At 42.6% G+C, this 17,824-nt stretch overlaps 1 protein-coding gene across 1 annotated transcript in view; it reads right to left on the bottom strand.

The window, feature by feature from the left end:
- Hh (hedgehog signaling protein) overlaps positions 1-15,708 on the bottom strand; it is a 66,771-nt gene extending 51,063 nt beyond the window's left edge. Inside the window, exon 1 of the mRNA XM_076774444.1 lies at positions 15,325-15,708. Coding sequence (XP_076630559.1) covers positions 15,325-15,708 — 384 coding nt within the window. The remainder of the gene's footprint in view (positions 1-15,324) is intronic.
- Between the last annotated feature and the right edge of the window lie 2,116 nt (positions 15,709-17,824).

Raw genomic sequence — 17,824 nt, forward strand, 5'->3', positions numbered from 1 at the left:
CGCATCCTGGTCTGCGGTTTCTACTTTAAGCATCGTGCACATCGAGATAGGCATGCCTCGTACCGAGACACCTCTGGATCCGACCGATGACTAACGACGAGAAATTGCCATAGTACACGGGCTATGGGAGTTACGAATTTGTTTCGTTGGTACGATGACTCACGATTGGGCCTGTCGGGCCAACCCCTATCCGACGTACGATCCTCGGACGAAAAAACGTGAACGTTCCTTTCGAATCACCTGGGGTTCCCTTTAATTCAACGCCCTTTACGATTACGATTCGTTTCATTATTACAAAAGATACCATTTAAAGAAGAGACTTATCAAACGTGTGAAAAGATGGACCAACAGAAAATCGTATCTGAGTACTCGAAAGAACAACGAATGTAAAAGATAAGAAGTTGCAAGAAGCCTAACCCACACCGAAGGAATCAAAGTTTCGACGAGGGTACGCGAACTGGGTTAAACCGTGCAAAGATCGTCGAGGTACGGAGGCTCTTTATCAAACGAGATTATCGAGCATACTCAAAATTCCACGAATCCTCCGGAGACTCTCGGCTTTGCTGATCGCTCGTGTCGCGTCGATGAAGTCCGAGATCGTTTCGAGAGACAGCGAAACGACTTACCCGGGCGGTGGAACGAAAGACAAAGAGGACGGAAGCGAGAGGATCCGAGAGGGTTGCCCGGGAGAGGAAAGGAGAAAGAGGCAGCGATTTGTCGCTGTAAACGCATGAACGATCGCATCGGGGTTAACGGAGGTAACCCCGACGTCCGAGCTCAGGAAACAAATGCCCCTGGATTTACGAGGTTACGGGCTCCGAAGATAACGGCGCGCCATGGCGAGTATGAAACGAAGGGGGTTTTAAGGCGAACGCTAATCCCGCGCGTGCCCGTTAAAAACGCGGCATGAACGCCGGAGCAATAAGTTAACCGTCGAAACATCGGCCACTGCACTTTCAGAATCCCCCTTTTATCGCGTATGCACGCTCTCGATTGCAGAACTTGCGCGTACTATTGCTCGAAAGTAGTCGAAGGACTAACAAACTTCGTATTAATAGTAAAACTACCAAAGCAGTCAAAACCCATTCTGAATTTCTAATAAAAATTGTATAATATTTACTCCACTGAATTTTCGAAAATTTACCGTAATTTTCTATGAGAGAATGAATAAATACTTATTTGTTTTAAATTCTTTAGTACAAATAAATACACTATAATTGTCGGTAGTTCTAGTGTTAATCCTGACAAAAATTATATAATCGATATTTATTACCATCGAAGTTTCTCCCCTAAATATTGCATGAAAGATGACATACGATGATCTATCAGTATTTCTTGGAATTTTTTAAAAGTTGAAGATTATTGTTACCTAATATCTTCGATCGCAGTGTTAGAACGAACGTAACGTTGCTGCTAGGGAATTTTTCGCAGCCTGAATGGCGGACAATGAGTAAACCGTCGAAACATCGGTGCCAGGACTTTCAAAATCCCCGTTTTATCGCGTATGCACGCTCCCAATTGCAAAACTTACGCGCGCTACCCGCTCGAAAGTGATTGCAGAGCTAATAAACTTCGTGCTAATCTTGACAAAAATTACGTGGTCGATGTTTATTACGATCAGCGAATTTTTAGCCTGAACGTTCAGTCGAGGAAATTAAGTAGTCTTTCCCGTTCTGTAGCTGAAAAATGTAATCTTTTTAGAGAGTGTGAAAGGTCGAAGCTTATTGACATTACAGCTTCGAAGATAATGCTGCGTCAGAGGAGTGAAGTGAACACAGCTGCGAAAGGGGATTTGAAACCAACGCTAATCCCGCGCATGCGCGGTAAAAACCTGGCATGAATGGCGGGTAATAAGTTAACCATCGAAATATCTGTCACTTTGCGTTTATAATCCCCTTTTATCGTGTATGCACGCTCTCGATTGCAAAATCTGTGCACAGTACTATTCGAAAGTAGGTGAATAGTTAATAAATTCCATGCTAACTCCGACAAAACTTGCGTAGTCGATATTTATTATGATCAGCTATTTTCTAACCTAAAAATTGATTATTTATCCTTTGAAGAATTTAGAGAGACTTTCCCGTTTCTCGGGTGGAGAAACGAATAAATCAGATAAAAGTAAATTTGTTTTTTACTTTCCGTATCGATCATTAATTGTCAGGAAAGGTACTTTCGTTGAACTTTATAGAGTTTTTAAAAAGTTAAAGATTATTGATGTGACATCTTCGAGGATAACGACGCTAATTCTGCGCGAGCGCGTTAAAAAACGCGACAGGAATGGCGGGCAATAAGTTAACTGTCGGAACATCGGCCACTGCACTCTCAGAATCCCCTTTTATTACCTATGTACGCTCCCGATTGCAAAACTTATGCAATTATTGCTTAAAAGTAGACGGGGAGTCAATAAATTTCATACTAGACCTGGGAAAAAATAGGAAGCTAATATTTATCACGACCAGCTATCGATTACCGATTCGTAGCTCAAGAATTATTCAATCGTTGAAGAAACTAAGCAGTCTTACCAGTTTTTCAGCTAAAAAATTTAATCTTTTCAGAGCGTCTAAAAGGTCGGGCTTATTGACATCGCAACTTCGAAGATAATTTCTACGTCAAAGTAAAAGAGCGAATGTTTCTAAATTTTGCTAGGAATAAACGTCTTATTTATAAAATGGGCGAGAAATACCAGCCACGAATGGATAGAAAAACGAACGAAGAATGTTCTAAGATAAACGCACAGTTTAAGGTTTTGTTAAAAGCGAAGAGTGATAGCTTGAAACTCGTGTTAGCATCGTAATTGGCTCCACTGTTGGACCAATATTGTGAGCACTATTAATCGTCGAAGATCGACGAGCCACTGCGTTTTCAGGATCCTCTTTGATATTTATCAAGTATTGACTTTTCACCCGCGGACCGGTTCGCCTGATCGATCACCGAATAAAGAGAAATCACGAAGTAAGAGCATTTCGAGCCTCGATCCTTGAGAGATGATCGTTCAACCACTTGCGCTGAAACGACGTCCTATATACGACGTCATTTATTTGTGCCAGAACTGAAAACAATTATATGTTGGCTCTGTACAACCGACTATGTCTCGCGAAATTTACATTAATTCAGTTTGCATGTTTTTCTGTATTTTTCTATTGGGGGGAAACATGTACCAAGTAGGAGTTCATTGGTGTTGCAATGCTGTAACAATTGGGACTCTTCAATTTTACCTATTGCATAATATACACCAAAATTTATAAACTGAATTAATATTGAATTTTAAGAGATATGCTGTGGGGTTATAATTGTTCCACTTTAATTATTTACATCTTAAAAATTGTCGAGTATCTACACCTAATATTTTGGGAACCGCGAAAGGGGATCCCTCAACTATCATTCTGCAAAAGCACGTTAAAATCGAAGTCGACCAGAGCTAACTTATAATGATCTTTTAATTATTTATATCTCAAAAAGTGTCGAGTATCTATACCTAATATTTTGCATAGATCAAAAGGGATAGTTCAGCTATCACTCTGCGAAAGCACGTTAAAATCGAAGTCGTACAGTTGGTGTCGTACCCTTGTCGGATATCAACCATCGCCGGACGGCGCCTGGGTTGCGATATTTCAGCCATAACTCAGCGCTGACAACGACCGATGCGAGGCAAAGTAGAAACCGATCCGCAAAATAAGGGTAATAATCTTTCCCAATCGCGGTTAGCTGACCGGTTGACACATCTAACGGCGCAAAATATATCGTTACGTTCTGGATTCCCATCGATCAAGATTATGTCGATCGCAGGACGGAGGGTCCCTTGTCGACCGATCGCGGGCGCGAGAAATCTCGCGGTCGCGTTTGCCAATGCGTTACGCCACGCTGATAAATCGTTAGGCGATTGTCCGGCGGACAACGTTGGTACACCTATTCGCCCGGTCTCCGCTTGGAAAATAAATAGTCCGAACGTGCAATCGGTTGTATTAAATGCGCGTCATAAATTATCGCGCGGGCCGCAAGACGTCCGTGTCCCGGACGACGCGATGCACGTTTAGTTTTCCTGACGTTCGTTTTTCCTCTCGCAAGAGTGATTCATCGCCTGTCGCGGTTGCGCGGATCGAGGACACAGATCGCGATTAATAAGCCGTTGTCGAATTAAATTGCGACAAAACGGTGTTGCGGTCTTGGACGACGAATAGCGTTCGAGTCGAAGTCCCCGATATTTACTATCCAGCGAAACTCAACGCATGCAGTACTGCACGCGCGTTCTTATATACTATTTACACGTGTGAAAAGTCGATTGAATACTTCTTTCGAAAATTAATTGATAATTGTTATACAATTTTCAAAAATTATGAACTGTTTAAAACGAGCATTTTGTTTAGAATGTTTTGATGAAATTCATTCAAAAAATGTATACGAATTGTTAGGTGACATTTTTTAGATTCGACACTGTTGGTCCCCGAAGACCATCGCCGCCTAAACGGAGAGTATAGTGTTGGCCCCCGAGGGCCAGCGTGGCGTTAAACGCGTTAAAAATAGTCCCAATATGGTCGCGCGTAGTCTCGTTATAATCGAGAAAATTTCACCGATCCATTGATAATACTCTCACGGAGATACAATGAAAAATATAATAGTTTTTAGTTTGCATTAGTGGTTGTCACCGGATACGCCCGCGGCGACCGCTTTGAAGCTCCGACCAGCCTGGTTTTGTTTACACAGCTGTCGACTGCTCGAGTCGAAGGGTCTCTCGCGGCCGGAGAAAAAAATTTGTGGCGGGGATAATTCTGTTGCATATATCCGGGCAAAACTTTTGCATATAGTCGTGCATTACTGTAATCCGATATTACAAGGAAGAATTAAGTTGGATTTTTATCATATACACTACCCACAAAACAAATGCTGGATTACTATTCAAATGTCGAACTACAAGCTTCCATAACTTTGTTGAAATTGATAAAAAATTGCAACGACAGAAACTAAATTAATCCTCCATTCTGTCACCTAGTTATAGCTTTTAATCATTAACAATTCCAATTTTAATTTTAAGATTCTTCAAATACCAAAAAAAGTGACACCAAAAAGTTAACAAATTTCATGAATTTATTAGTTTTATTAGAATTCGAGAACGGCTGAACATATTTCGATGAAATTTTGTATACGCGTGAACATTTATCTAACTGAACGAACAGGCTACTTTATATCGGGCTTCAATTATGACAAGATTTTAAAAAAAAAGTTTGACTTTTAAGACCGACAGTCACGCGAGCGAAGTCGCAGAAAATATTTGGTCTACGAATTAGAGTAATCGATGACGATCTAACGAGAGGATAATTGAACTTTGCAACGTGCTTACGGCGTACGATGCATATTAAAATGTACACGGAAGCATGAAATTTTTTAATCCTCGGTCTCTTGCTTTTGTCTCAAATGGAAGACGCCTGTCGTGCGACTGTCCCTTCCGCTTGTCACCACAATGCAACGAACGAGGTTTGCATGCATACATCGAGGTTCTATTCTAAAGTAAAACATATCCACCTTGCAAGATACGGCGTTATCAAATAAACTGTCAATTTCGACGGTTGAAGTAAACAAGCCACTAATGATTAATGTATCGATTCGGTTATGCTTTTCACTGTGTATACCTGTACCGATAATCGAGCGACTCGCCGTGTGTCGGTTATGAAACAGTTATTTTCAGAGCCGAGGTAACCGCAGATCTCGCGAAGTCACACTTTAAGCGAAAGCAGTTGGCATTCCCGTTTTACTCCCCCACATTCCTACGAAGATCGAGACTTCACGGTTTCAAATTCCTCGCGAAGTTCACCTTGACTTTGCTCCTATCGTTTTTCGTTCCGTCGACAAGAACGATAACGTCATCATCGACGGTGAAGCATGATTGCTGGTTACTTACAAGGAGACCTTAGAATCGTAGAAATTGCTTTTGAAACGATAGTAGGTGTGAGTTATAGTATATACCTAGTATCAAAACACCCTAATAGGGTTCTTCACTATGGGCCTTCGTTTTCGAGATATTTTCATTTAAAGTTTGGTACCTATTTTTTTCTCGAAAATGCGTAGGATTTCGGGTGATTTCTATTCGTCAAAAATGATTGTAATCGACCCCCGCAAGCAAAAATAATTTTCTCAGAATGATTCGAAATTGTTTAATGTAATTTTTTAATAACTTTTCAACGAAACCTCAATCGAGAAATTGATATTCTTGATTTTCGTCTTATTTTGGCCCCCAGAATCTCCCATTAAAATTTTTCCCAGGCTGAACACCCTGTATAGTATAGTTTGCACCTGCTATCTTTTTAAAAGAAATTTCCACGACGGTAAGGTACCCTTGTTAGTCCCGCGTGGTCAGAAACGTATCACGTGGCGCCACGTGCGCTTATCGGGTTACCCGGTTGGTCATTGCCCGTCATCGGACACCCGTTGTAAGTAACTGCGACCGGCTGCAACCTGGATTTGCCTCAGTTTGCTATTCCTTATCTCGTTGCAATCGGCTCAGTCATCGAGCTACTCGTTTGCAACTTTAAAGCGCGTCGCGTCGCGGGCTGGCGACCATTCAATGGAAATGAAGGAACTGTTCTTTTCTTTCGGTGCTCCGAAGGGGGTAGTCATCCGGGAGCACGCCTCGAGTGCCGTGAAAAAGTCCGTGTCGCAAGACTTCCTATAGAAATTACGTAATTTATACGGGATCGAACCGATCAGTGGCGTCCAAAGGCGCGAAAAGTCCGACGAAATGGCGTTGTCGAGCAATGGTGTCGTTCTTCGTAAATAAAGACGAAGTAGTTCGCTCGACTCCTCGCGATCCTAAATGCGCCATTCGTGCGGCGTAAGAACGACGAAACTCATTGTCAGGCCGAACATAGTGCTATTTTTTGATTAATTTTTTGATGACTGAAAAATGGTTGACTTTTTGTATAAAGTAATTTTTAAAAGATCAACACTCGTCGAAATTATGGTACGTCAATAATTTCGTCATATTGTAAGTTACATAAGTACGAGGTTTAACTCTCAATGTCAACTGAAATATTTTACTTAATGTTGACTTTTACCAAATTGTTAAATAGAACTTTCCTTTAAAGATTACAAAAATTTCCAAATAATTATATTAACATGTATTAAATCATTATTAATGTAAACTTGCGGAGAGCCGCAGCGGTCCCAATAATCTACTAAAGGGTTAAAATATTTTTGGGCAAATTGTCCCGGCACCACGGATACATGGAACATTTTATTGCCTCGATATTTTGCTGTTTCAAACAAGCAGATATTTTGATATTCTGGGTAAATATCTAGGTCCTAAATAAACGTATACAACGCGGAAGATAGATACGAAAATATCTACGAAGATTATTAGCCACCCAGAGTTTCTTCTTACTCATTATTCGACCCATGTCCCAGATAAGTACCACTTAGCTAAATTTCTCAAGATACTCTAAAAATGAAATACGAGTATTTAGAAAATATCCTATAAAATCAACAATCGAAATATACGGACCTAAATACGAGTACAGAAATACGTTTAAACATCGTAATTCTTTTATTAAAAATATACCAATTTAAAAATCTATCAACAGTACCTACCGTGACGACTATAGCAACGTATTTAGTTTGCGATCGCTCAACGCCTTGGTCGGACGTTCGTAAGTAAATCTTAATTACGGACAATTAACTCGTTACAGTACGACGGATCGATATAATTGATAGATGGACGCGTTGTGTATCGAATTCCGATCGATCGACGGACGCTATCGTTTCATTTATCACTCCGGGGATCCCCGGGTGAACTTTCTCACGATAAAAAACGAGCAACGGCACGCTCGGTACGGAACGCGCGATCGATTTCGACGACAGCCACGATCGATATCGAGAAATCGGAGGATCTTCGGGGCGTTGTTCATCACCGTCGGTCGACGAAAGAGAAAGAGAGAGAGAATGGATGGTAAAGAAAGAACTAGAAGCACGGCCATTAGGTTTATTTGCCGTAATTGGGGGAGCTTTAACGCGCCAAACCAAACACCGGTTATGGTCGTCATAAACCTACCCACAATCACTTAGAGCTGGCGCACGGTACGCGCTTTTTCCCCTATTTATTCCGCGCGACCTGGGCTACTTGTGCAGCGATTACGGGAACAGGAGCGCAACGTAGAAAAGGAAAATATCGAACACCGAGTTTTCCTTATTGCTTGCTTGCTTCTGGATTCCATCTAGCATCGAATTAATGCCAACCTAAGACACGAATACTCAATAAGTGCTCCATACGAAACAATTAAACATTAAATTTTGTTCTCAGCCAAGCCCCATAACTATAATTGTTTGCTTGTTTCGTTCGTTTAATGCTAAACAGCAGTAAGCAATACGAGCAGATTATATTCTATTCTCAAGTTTATACAAAAATCATAAGCTTCACGTATAATTGCGAATTATTTTCCAGTTAAATAATGGCAGAATATCGAAACTACATTGTCATCGCTTCGTTTCTCTATCATTTCGTTTCCCTCGCCGCTGCGCGTTTCTTGCGACTGATACGTATCTGTGTGCGATGAAGACGTATTATTATTATTACTATTATTATTGTTACTGTTATTTTCGATCGTAAATCAACGCGACGCGAATACTTTTGGAACGCATCCGATTTCCAAGCGTCGTTTACGTTTTTGCGACGCGACGACTCGAAAGTTGCAAAAACGTTGCGTTTCGCGTCGCGGTTGAATTTGTGAGCGAGCTCCCCGCTAATTGGCCGAGGTACCGTCGCTTTACGATCGTACGGATCAAGCGTACTCTCGTCTGACACGAGATTCATGCTCGCAAAACACGGCGTTAACGAGCGCGCCAGCAAGTCAGCGACGAATCCCTTCGCCCGGGAGACATCGACGCCTGGTCGCGCATGCTTCGATCCGATGGCTCCCGCGAGCTAACTAAAATATCGAATATCGAATAAAAACAGCCGTTCGCTCGTTGTTCGTTAAACGAAAAGTTAAATTTCGATCACGAAATGAAATATTTCGTGACAAAACGGGCGCAAATTTAACTGTCATCGATTCATTAACCTAAAGATGACTATTTCCAGACGATTAGTTATATATTTCCGTCGAGTGTAATTTACTAATGCAAACAGACTAGTGCAAAGATAAATGAGATTCTAATCACCGATTCACCATCAGCAAACAAGAGTTTCGAGAATCTGGGACTTGGATGGTCATCCATCATGGCACCGATGACACTCGGAGCAGTTTAACTCCGATTACATGATTGGATAAGAATCTGTGCGCTTTTACTTCAACAGTTGCAAGTGCAAAATTGGAAAAACGAAAATTAATACGGTGACCGTCGATGTTAATACTAATTACATCTCGATTACTCCGATCCATAGAGTTTCATACAAATAGTAGACAAATGAATTTTTATTCGTTCAACTTGAAACAGAAATTGATTGTCAGTTGCCCTAATTTGGAACACTGCAATATTAAAGAATCGTGGTTTTGACATCCATTGGCGACAAATGCAATCGATTACACGAAAGCAACACGTGTTCGTAAAAGAATATTGAAGAGAATATCGTAGTCTGAGTTTTTGCAAGGTGATCTTTGACCTAATATTATACATAATAAGGTAAGTGCATCAGTTTTGTGTTAGCTCGATTATTTCTTCAAATATAAATATATATAAATATAGTATTCCATATTACAAGCACTATGAGTGTTCGCTAAATTTGACTAAATTTGCTACCAGTCAAAAGAGCATTTTCCTATAAATTCATAATATTTAAGTTTTTATAAAAGTTCTGCAAGCAAGTGAAACATGTGCATAAAAAAAAAGTGTTCCACATTAGGACAACTGACCCCATAATTTAATTGTAATACTTTCACTCTCATATTTACACATTTACCATTCTCATGAAATTGTGTACATACTCGATAGATATTACTATTAATTAAACGATTTTTAATTTCGGCTGTATATTTTTCGATGGCAAATGTGCGCAAAAGAATTTCTTCCACGGAATACTAAAAATACCGAAACACTTGGACGAGGACCGCGCAGTTGACGATCGCTTATATCGAATAATCGTTCGCGAAAAGTAGTTTTCCGCGAAACTCGGAATTTATTTTCCTACGACGACCTTTATCCGCGCCGCGGCGGCGGGAAACGGCAAATCTTGAAATAATATTTGAACGAGTGAAAACCCATCGTCGCGGGCGATAGAGATTCGGCGCCGGTTCAACGTTCATCCGTGGCGGCCACGTGTATCGATAGAAGCGGGGCCCTGCCCCTACCACTGGTTTTTTGCGAAACGCGGGTAAACACGCGGGCCCAACCGAGGGAAACCCGCCTGGCTGGCGATCCTTCAGCGGGGATGGTTTACGAGCGGAAACCGGCGCCGCGCGCAGCCCTTTTGTTCGCCGCGTCCCACGAACGTGGGACTTACAAATTGGAATACAACGGGCCCGGAGTTAGGAGAATCGTTTCACGCATCGTGGAGGCGCCAAGTGGAAGGCAAACATCGATAAAAACTGCATGAATAAAGCACTAATGGACGCTCTATGGACAAGGAATAAACATCGAGAAGTACTCTGAGCGACTATAGACTGGTACAGGTGGCGACAACAGAAGATCACTGTTTTCCATTTCTTTTATTCGAACGTGTCTCCTAATCTCTCGATTTCCCATTCGAACTCATTCTTGAGACCCCTCCCCGCGCTTCAAAATGAATTCCGAACTCATTCTATTTTCATAACTCGATTAGAATTCTACAGAAATCAAAGTTCTAATTTAATATTAACATTTTTTTCGATTCTTTATAGGTTACTTTTCTATAAAAGAAACTAAAAGAAATGGCAATTGTAAAGATATTTTACTCATATTTCTTTACTTGTTGAATACCTTGCACGACTATTAACAGTATATTTGCCGCTAAAATATGTTCGGAATAAATAAACAGTCGTACGTCAAATATAAAATTAGATCTGAGAAATGGTAAATATAAGTAACACGTGAGGATCGGAGGCAAAAGCGAGAAGAAAAATGTGACTGAATCTGGTTCCGCGTCGAACGGATAAGATAGACACGCAATGGCGGTTTCCCCGCGAAATCCTATGACCTGTACGGGTTTCGAATGTCGGTCCTGTGCACGCGAAACCTATTCAGGAGCGATCAAGACTCTTATCGGGGCGGATAGTGTTTCGCGCAAATCACCTGACGACGTTTAACGACACACGGTAGCTAATTTGTCATACGGCCGCGGAGCACGGTGACATGCGTTGAAGTAATAACACGCGTCGCAGCAGTTAACGCGCCCGTCAGACTGCACTTTAAACGCGAAACGCTATCAATCTTTTCGGAATCAAGAATCTCAAAGATCCCCCGGCGTTCTAACATTCTAATTTCTACGAGACGTACTCGTAAATTATCGTTAACCGCTGCGATGCATCCGGTGCAATTGCTCCATTACGGTAGACTCCGTTTATTGGATTTTTTTAAATAATTTAACGGACTTCTGCTGGACTCTTATTATCTAAAAGTCATTCTATTTGTTAACAAAACTTATTGTTGTCGATGCACATCAGATAATACAAATATACAGATAGTAGAAATGTTTTCCTTTTTTATCATTAATGACCTTACTCTCAAAATAAAAACAAAGAAGTAAAATGTATATGAAAGAAGCAGGGTGAAAAGTATTCTGACGGATTCATCCCGGCTACGCTATTGGTTATCAGAAGCTCGCAGAAATTCGGAATGATCAGTGACGAGCATCAAATTCTTTCGTTGTTGGAATAATAAACCCAATGGCGGTCTATTTAAAGTTGCGGGCGTTCTTCATTAATCAGAGATGGATAAAACGTTGTTCGACTAGTGAGAGTAAAAGACAATTAGCAACATCCTACAACGATTTACTTATTTATGAAATTACAATTAACGTTGCTTGAAACGATTATTTTTAAATTAATATTTCAAATTTTTGTCCGTGTCTGACACGTTCAACAATTTTATCTATTTATAGATAAGAATTTCGTTCATCTTTGCTATCGATGAATCTGTCAAAAATTTTGACAGCTACTGATCTGTATCGACCATAGCGCCAACGATTGGCTTGTGACTAAGCATTACAAAGTAATCGGTTCATTACGCAATACTATCAAACGAATTCTAAAATTCCTCTTCTTATCCGTACGAATCGATCAATGACTAGCTATAACAACCTTGTTATCGACAGAATAAATAAACGATTTTCTCGAGATCTCAAAATGTGATTTGCTAAGTATAGCCCATTCATATCTATATATCGAGTATTATAAATAACAGTGATACAAATACAAGGTTTCTCAAGAAAACCAGTACCTGATATTAAATTATTTCGTTAATCTATGATAAAGTGATTCGATTTGAGATTATTAAAATTTAGATCGACACAGGTGTGCTAAAATTATAATAGGTTTACGCATTGAAAAATTTCATAGGATCTGTTACCCAACGTTAAACACTCGTGGTACGATACGATCATCCTTGCGTCGGTTAAGAATCGCTGCTCCGAACGAGCAACCAATTTTTGTGACGTGTTTGATTTCCTAAACGCCCGCGGTACGCTGATGTACACAAACCAAGGGGGTTCTGGGTATATTGTTCGCGCGTGAATCACCGTACTATTATCGGAATCGGATGTAAAGGTCACTGACTGCACTCTTTCTAGAATCCTGTAGTTCCTTACTCCTACGTGAAACGCGTTCTAAAAGCTACGAGCGATCCTCGCGAATGCGTTTCACCCTAAAGGGCCCGCGAACAGCGACGACCTCGACATCAGGATCGACGGATCGATCGGACTCGACGATACCCCGGGGCTACCGTTGGCGAAATATCGCCATGAATCACCGACGACTCCAAGGACGACCGTTTTTATCGCGGGTCTGGGCTCTTCTATCTCCCGCCACGCTGACACTCCACGAAAACACCCTCGCGAGAAATGACGAATCCTCCAGAGACGAAGCCTCGAGGAAACGGTGAAGGCGGTGGACGTTGACGCTGTCAACCATATTTTTACCCTTGGTCGCGTGTAAATCGTTTTACGAGGATCGCGATTTGCGCTCGGGACACGTAACGTTGCTCGTAGCAATGATTTTGATATCCTCTAATTTATAGCATTTTTTTTCGTGGGCTTGGATATCGAAATAGTTGCAGCGAATTTTCAAGAAGATGGTTCGAACGTGGAGTTGATAGATCTGGAAATATTTGGATTCTTGGCTCTGAAGATATCCGATCTGCTATTATTTAATTTTTAATAATCGTCTTTGGATTCAAAATTGAGAGATCTGACAAGTGATCTTACATTAAGAGACGTTGCTGAAGAAATTATACTTAAAAGCAACATTTTATCCTAGAAATACTGGGCGTTGTACTATTAGTATTATTAATTTCTTTTGTTCATCTGCTGTGAACGATACTTTCAAGAAGCTGGCTCATCCACAGATACGAAGCTAATAAATCTGATTAATGATGCGATATTTGGGGGCGTTACGACAATACTGGAGCATTCTATTCTAGTTTACGCTATACTACTACCATTACTTCATTTTTTTCTATACACTTCGAAAGTGAATATCCAGCTTATACTTTTAAGAAGATGGTTCATCTTCAAGAATGATACTGTTAGATCTGATTAATGGTTCTAAGTTTAGAGGTGTTGCTGTAAGAACTATACCTAGAAGCAAAATTCAGCTACTTGGACCTGAAGATACTTAAGTCTAGTTTGTACTCCCATTTCACAATAAATAATTTAATTTTTATTCGAAGTACGATTCACAAATTGTTTATATCGCTTAAATATCGTGGAGGATTCATGAATCACCTTGTATATATGGAAAAGTAGGGTAAAACCGCATACCTGAGATGTTTTTGTTGCCTGCAAAACACTCAGAAGGCAAACAAAATTTTATTTTGATTCTTGGAAATGAGAAATGCGAAGTACAAACTGCTCAATTATCGTTATGTTCGCATAGCTTGTTTTAAAACTGAAATTTCGTACGAAATTAACGTATCTGTCAAGTATTTGCACAAGTATTTATACTCCATTACGACTATGTGTCGACGAGAATATTCTAACTGACGCATACACGAAGTTAATTATTTATAAAATGGTACGATACGTTGCAAAATACGAATAACGAGAAGCAAATATCTATTCGTTAATTTTCGCGACTTCTGTCGCTTTTGAATTCATTATAGACGAGAATATATAGAAAAATAATGTTCCGTTTTATGATATATGTTTTAATAAGTTTGTTAAGAATTTCTGGTATGCGAATTTTTGGACTTCTATTGTACTTCTAGTGTTGGATACTGAAATATCTCTGTTTTCCCACATTTTACTGAATTTATCTTAACATTGTACCTAATATTATGCTAATATCTAGTCTGATAAAAGTTACACTTCGTCGAAATTGATTAAATTTCGCGTCAACTCAACCGTGAACGTAAAGAGCTATGTAATCCTAGACTACGGCGCAACTGAAGTTTCGATTGGCGCAAAATGTGTCGATAATTGGGTCGTTTGTCTTACCTTACTCGTGTTACAGAATACCGAACATAAAACCCGCTTTAGACGATCAATGGAAACATTTGATTTTCGCAGTCAAATTCATCAAACATTAAGTGGCCTCGGACAACAGATGAAATTTCTATTCATATACAATTGAACTATTTGTAAAATATATTACCGTCTTGGAAAAATTAACAATGAAAAAGATAGTGATAAAAGGAAACATAAAAAATGAAACGTATATTATAACGAGTATCTTAACGTTTCGATCATCGTCACGTGACCCGATTCAAGGTAACGTTAAATTTAAATAAAAACGTTCTGGTATCTCGGTCACGTAATCCGAATTTAAAGCCATAATTGGAAAGCTATCGGTCGAATACATTCCTAAAGAGATACGATCCTGGCATGTGTACATACAATGATAGCCGTGACTCAAAATTTGCACCCATTTCTAATAAAAAATAACCATATTTTCAAGTCACGCTCATCAACCACCGTTATACGTACACCTGAATTTGATCACTTCACGAATGCACTGAAGGTTCGCCAACTCAAAAATTCGCGCAACACGATCGAGATATCAGCACGCGTTACCTACGCGCATCTTCAACGGATACTCGCTGCAATTGAAAAAAGCTATCTTGCCCCTGCTGCTCTAATTACCAAAAAAATATCGCGTCTCTCTTTCGTCGAGTACAATATACGTTTGGGTTTGCTCGTCGCTACACGTTCGGGCGATGACGCGATAGCGAAGATACTCTGAAAGAAGCAATAAATTGGGGAGATTGGTTCACCTGTGTCATAAGACGATCAGCGCCGGTACCCTCTTCGTCCTTGAAGATGATGTCGGCGTTGTAGTTGGGCACGAGGTCCCGAAACCTGGAGTCGTGCCTGGACACGCGTCCCTCGCTGAGTCCGCTGGCCGGCAGCGTGTTCTCGCTGACATTAGGCACATGCTGCTTAAACACCAGCGGCGTGATCTTCCTGAGGGTCGGGAGGCGTCCGCCGCCCCTGCCAGGTCCGCAGGCGAGGACGAGGCCGCCGTTGTCCAGCACCGGCAGCCAGAGACCTAGTATCAGTAGTAGCACCTGGAGAAGCGAGGGCGTCGCGCCTCGTCTCCTGAGGATGCAGTGATGGCTCGCCTGAAGGCCGCGACGACGATGATGATGGTGCACCATAATCACGCGGCTCTGGCTCGAGGACGACCCTGCTCTGGTCACTGGTCCGCGATCCTCGTGTACGTTGCCGCAACCGTCGTCGTCGAACGCGTCGACGGTACCAGCGAGTTTTCGCCACCACCACCGCCGATCCTCCTCCTCCACGTTTGACACAACGACGATGACCCAGACGACGCGGACTTGGACGACGAGCTGCCTCTGCCAGTCCTTCTTCTCCTCCTCTTGCCACTGACCTCACTCACGCTTAACCATAACCAGGGCATCACACACCCCCCCTGCACGCACTCTTATCACCGTCGCGACCGTCGTAGCTGCGTCGTAGTATCGCCACCCGCGTAAGCTAACGATCCTTATCGCGCGATCGAGATCAACGGTGAACGAACCGCCAACCGATGCTACGGTGTCGCTGTATGACCCCGCCGAGGTAGGAGAATCTCTCTCCTTCTGGTCCCCTTTCTCCGGTGTCCGATCAAAGTCGTTTCAACGCCGATTTGTCGAACGGAGCTTCCCTACATAGCAGCGACCGCGGGTAAATCGTCGCCGCGCGATCGTCACCGCGATTCCCTACCGTCGGGATACTATGAACGCTATCGAAACGACGGCGTTCTCCAAAAAGATCGTGACCGGCGCGCGCCTCAGACTCTTCCCGGGAGAGGTGTACCCGCGATCAGACCTAACTCACTTGACTGAACTCGATATTTGCGAGCGCGGTCCGGAAGCTCTCTAGTGCACGTTTTCCGGACGAGTCGGTGGTGGGAAATGCGTGATGGGTTTCGGTGGGTACCCTGCGTTGTTCCTTTGGCCTGGTCTGGGTCCAGGGTGCCCCTCTTCCTGCCCCCACCAACGTGGCCAACGGCCGGCCGGGCTGCTGGCGCTGGTTGCAGCTAGCTGCTGGCCCCCGTGGGGCTCTCACGGCCTCCGAAGGTGGTGGTGGACGATCCTGCCCCCCACCACTACGGGCCTCCTGGTACGCGACGCTGACGTCACTGGGCCCCTCGAGACTCCATTGGTCGGGGCGGGGCGTGCGCTAGGTGAACGAGGACAGGTGCACGACGCGGAACAGAGACGCTACGAAGAAAGACAGGAAAGAGAGGATGAAAACCTTTTTAGTTTTCTCCTCGTTCGATTCGGTTCGATCGGTCTGCCTCTCTGTTGCTCCCCTTTCGAATCTCTCCTGTCCGCTCGGGCTTCCTCGCCCCGTCTGTCCTCTTTCTTTTACGCGTCCACCCGGTCTCCCCACCTCGCAACCGATTGATCCTTCCTCTTCGTCGTTTTCGTTGTCGTCGTTACAACGTTTTACCTTGTTACTGCCCTCTTCCTCCCCTACCTCCTACTTCTGGTGATTTCCTCGCCGTGATCCTTACGCCAAGTACCAGGCGGCGGTTACGAGAAGATTCTCAATGACCGTCTACCCCCTGAGTCCAGCGCGCGTACCCTAACCTGACGGTGGGGTGGGCTGACCTTGACTTCGGCAGCCGTCAAGTTTCGCTCTTCTTTACGATTTTGCTTTTTCTGCCGCGAGCTTGCTCCCCGATTACCATTTTTATAGCATTCCTACGCCATGTCGGGAGCCCCGGGAATTTTATCCAACACAATGTCTCTGGACGTCTTCGCGCTCCATCTTCGAACCGCGTTTCCCTCTTTTCCCATGCTTTTCGCGCTCTCGGAGTCGTCGAACGTTGATCGTCGAACGACGCTAGGCGTATCGATACTCGACAGTCGATCGTCGTGACGAAAAACGCTTCGAAGAAAGCGGGCCGGGGAATTTTTGTGCAAGGTACGCGACACGAGCAGTGGCACGCGATGAAACGTCACCAGTCACAGCTACGAGCCAACTGATATGAAAGTCGAGGTCTGTCCAAGGACAAGGTGGGGAGAAACCGGAGAGCCTACCCGAAGTGTACGGTTTACTGATAATAAACATCTTTTGTGAATACGTGGTCGGCCCCACTCTGCCAGTAGGCAATCTATCATTGACACATCCCAATTTACACGGTATAAACAAAGCCGGAGTCCATGAAATTCCGGAGGCAATCCTAATTTTACGGCACAAAAAGAACCTCTATTTTTTGCAAACGATATCGGAGCACCTACTTGTCTTGTCGTGTTCTCTGTT

This window comes from Colletes latitarsis, chromosome 10, assembly GCF_051014445.1.
Source record: "Colletes latitarsis isolate SP2378_abdomen chromosome 10, iyColLati1, whole genome shotgun sequence".
NCBI lineage: Eukaryota > Metazoa > Arthropoda > Insecta > Hymenoptera > Colletidae > Colletes > Colletes latitarsis.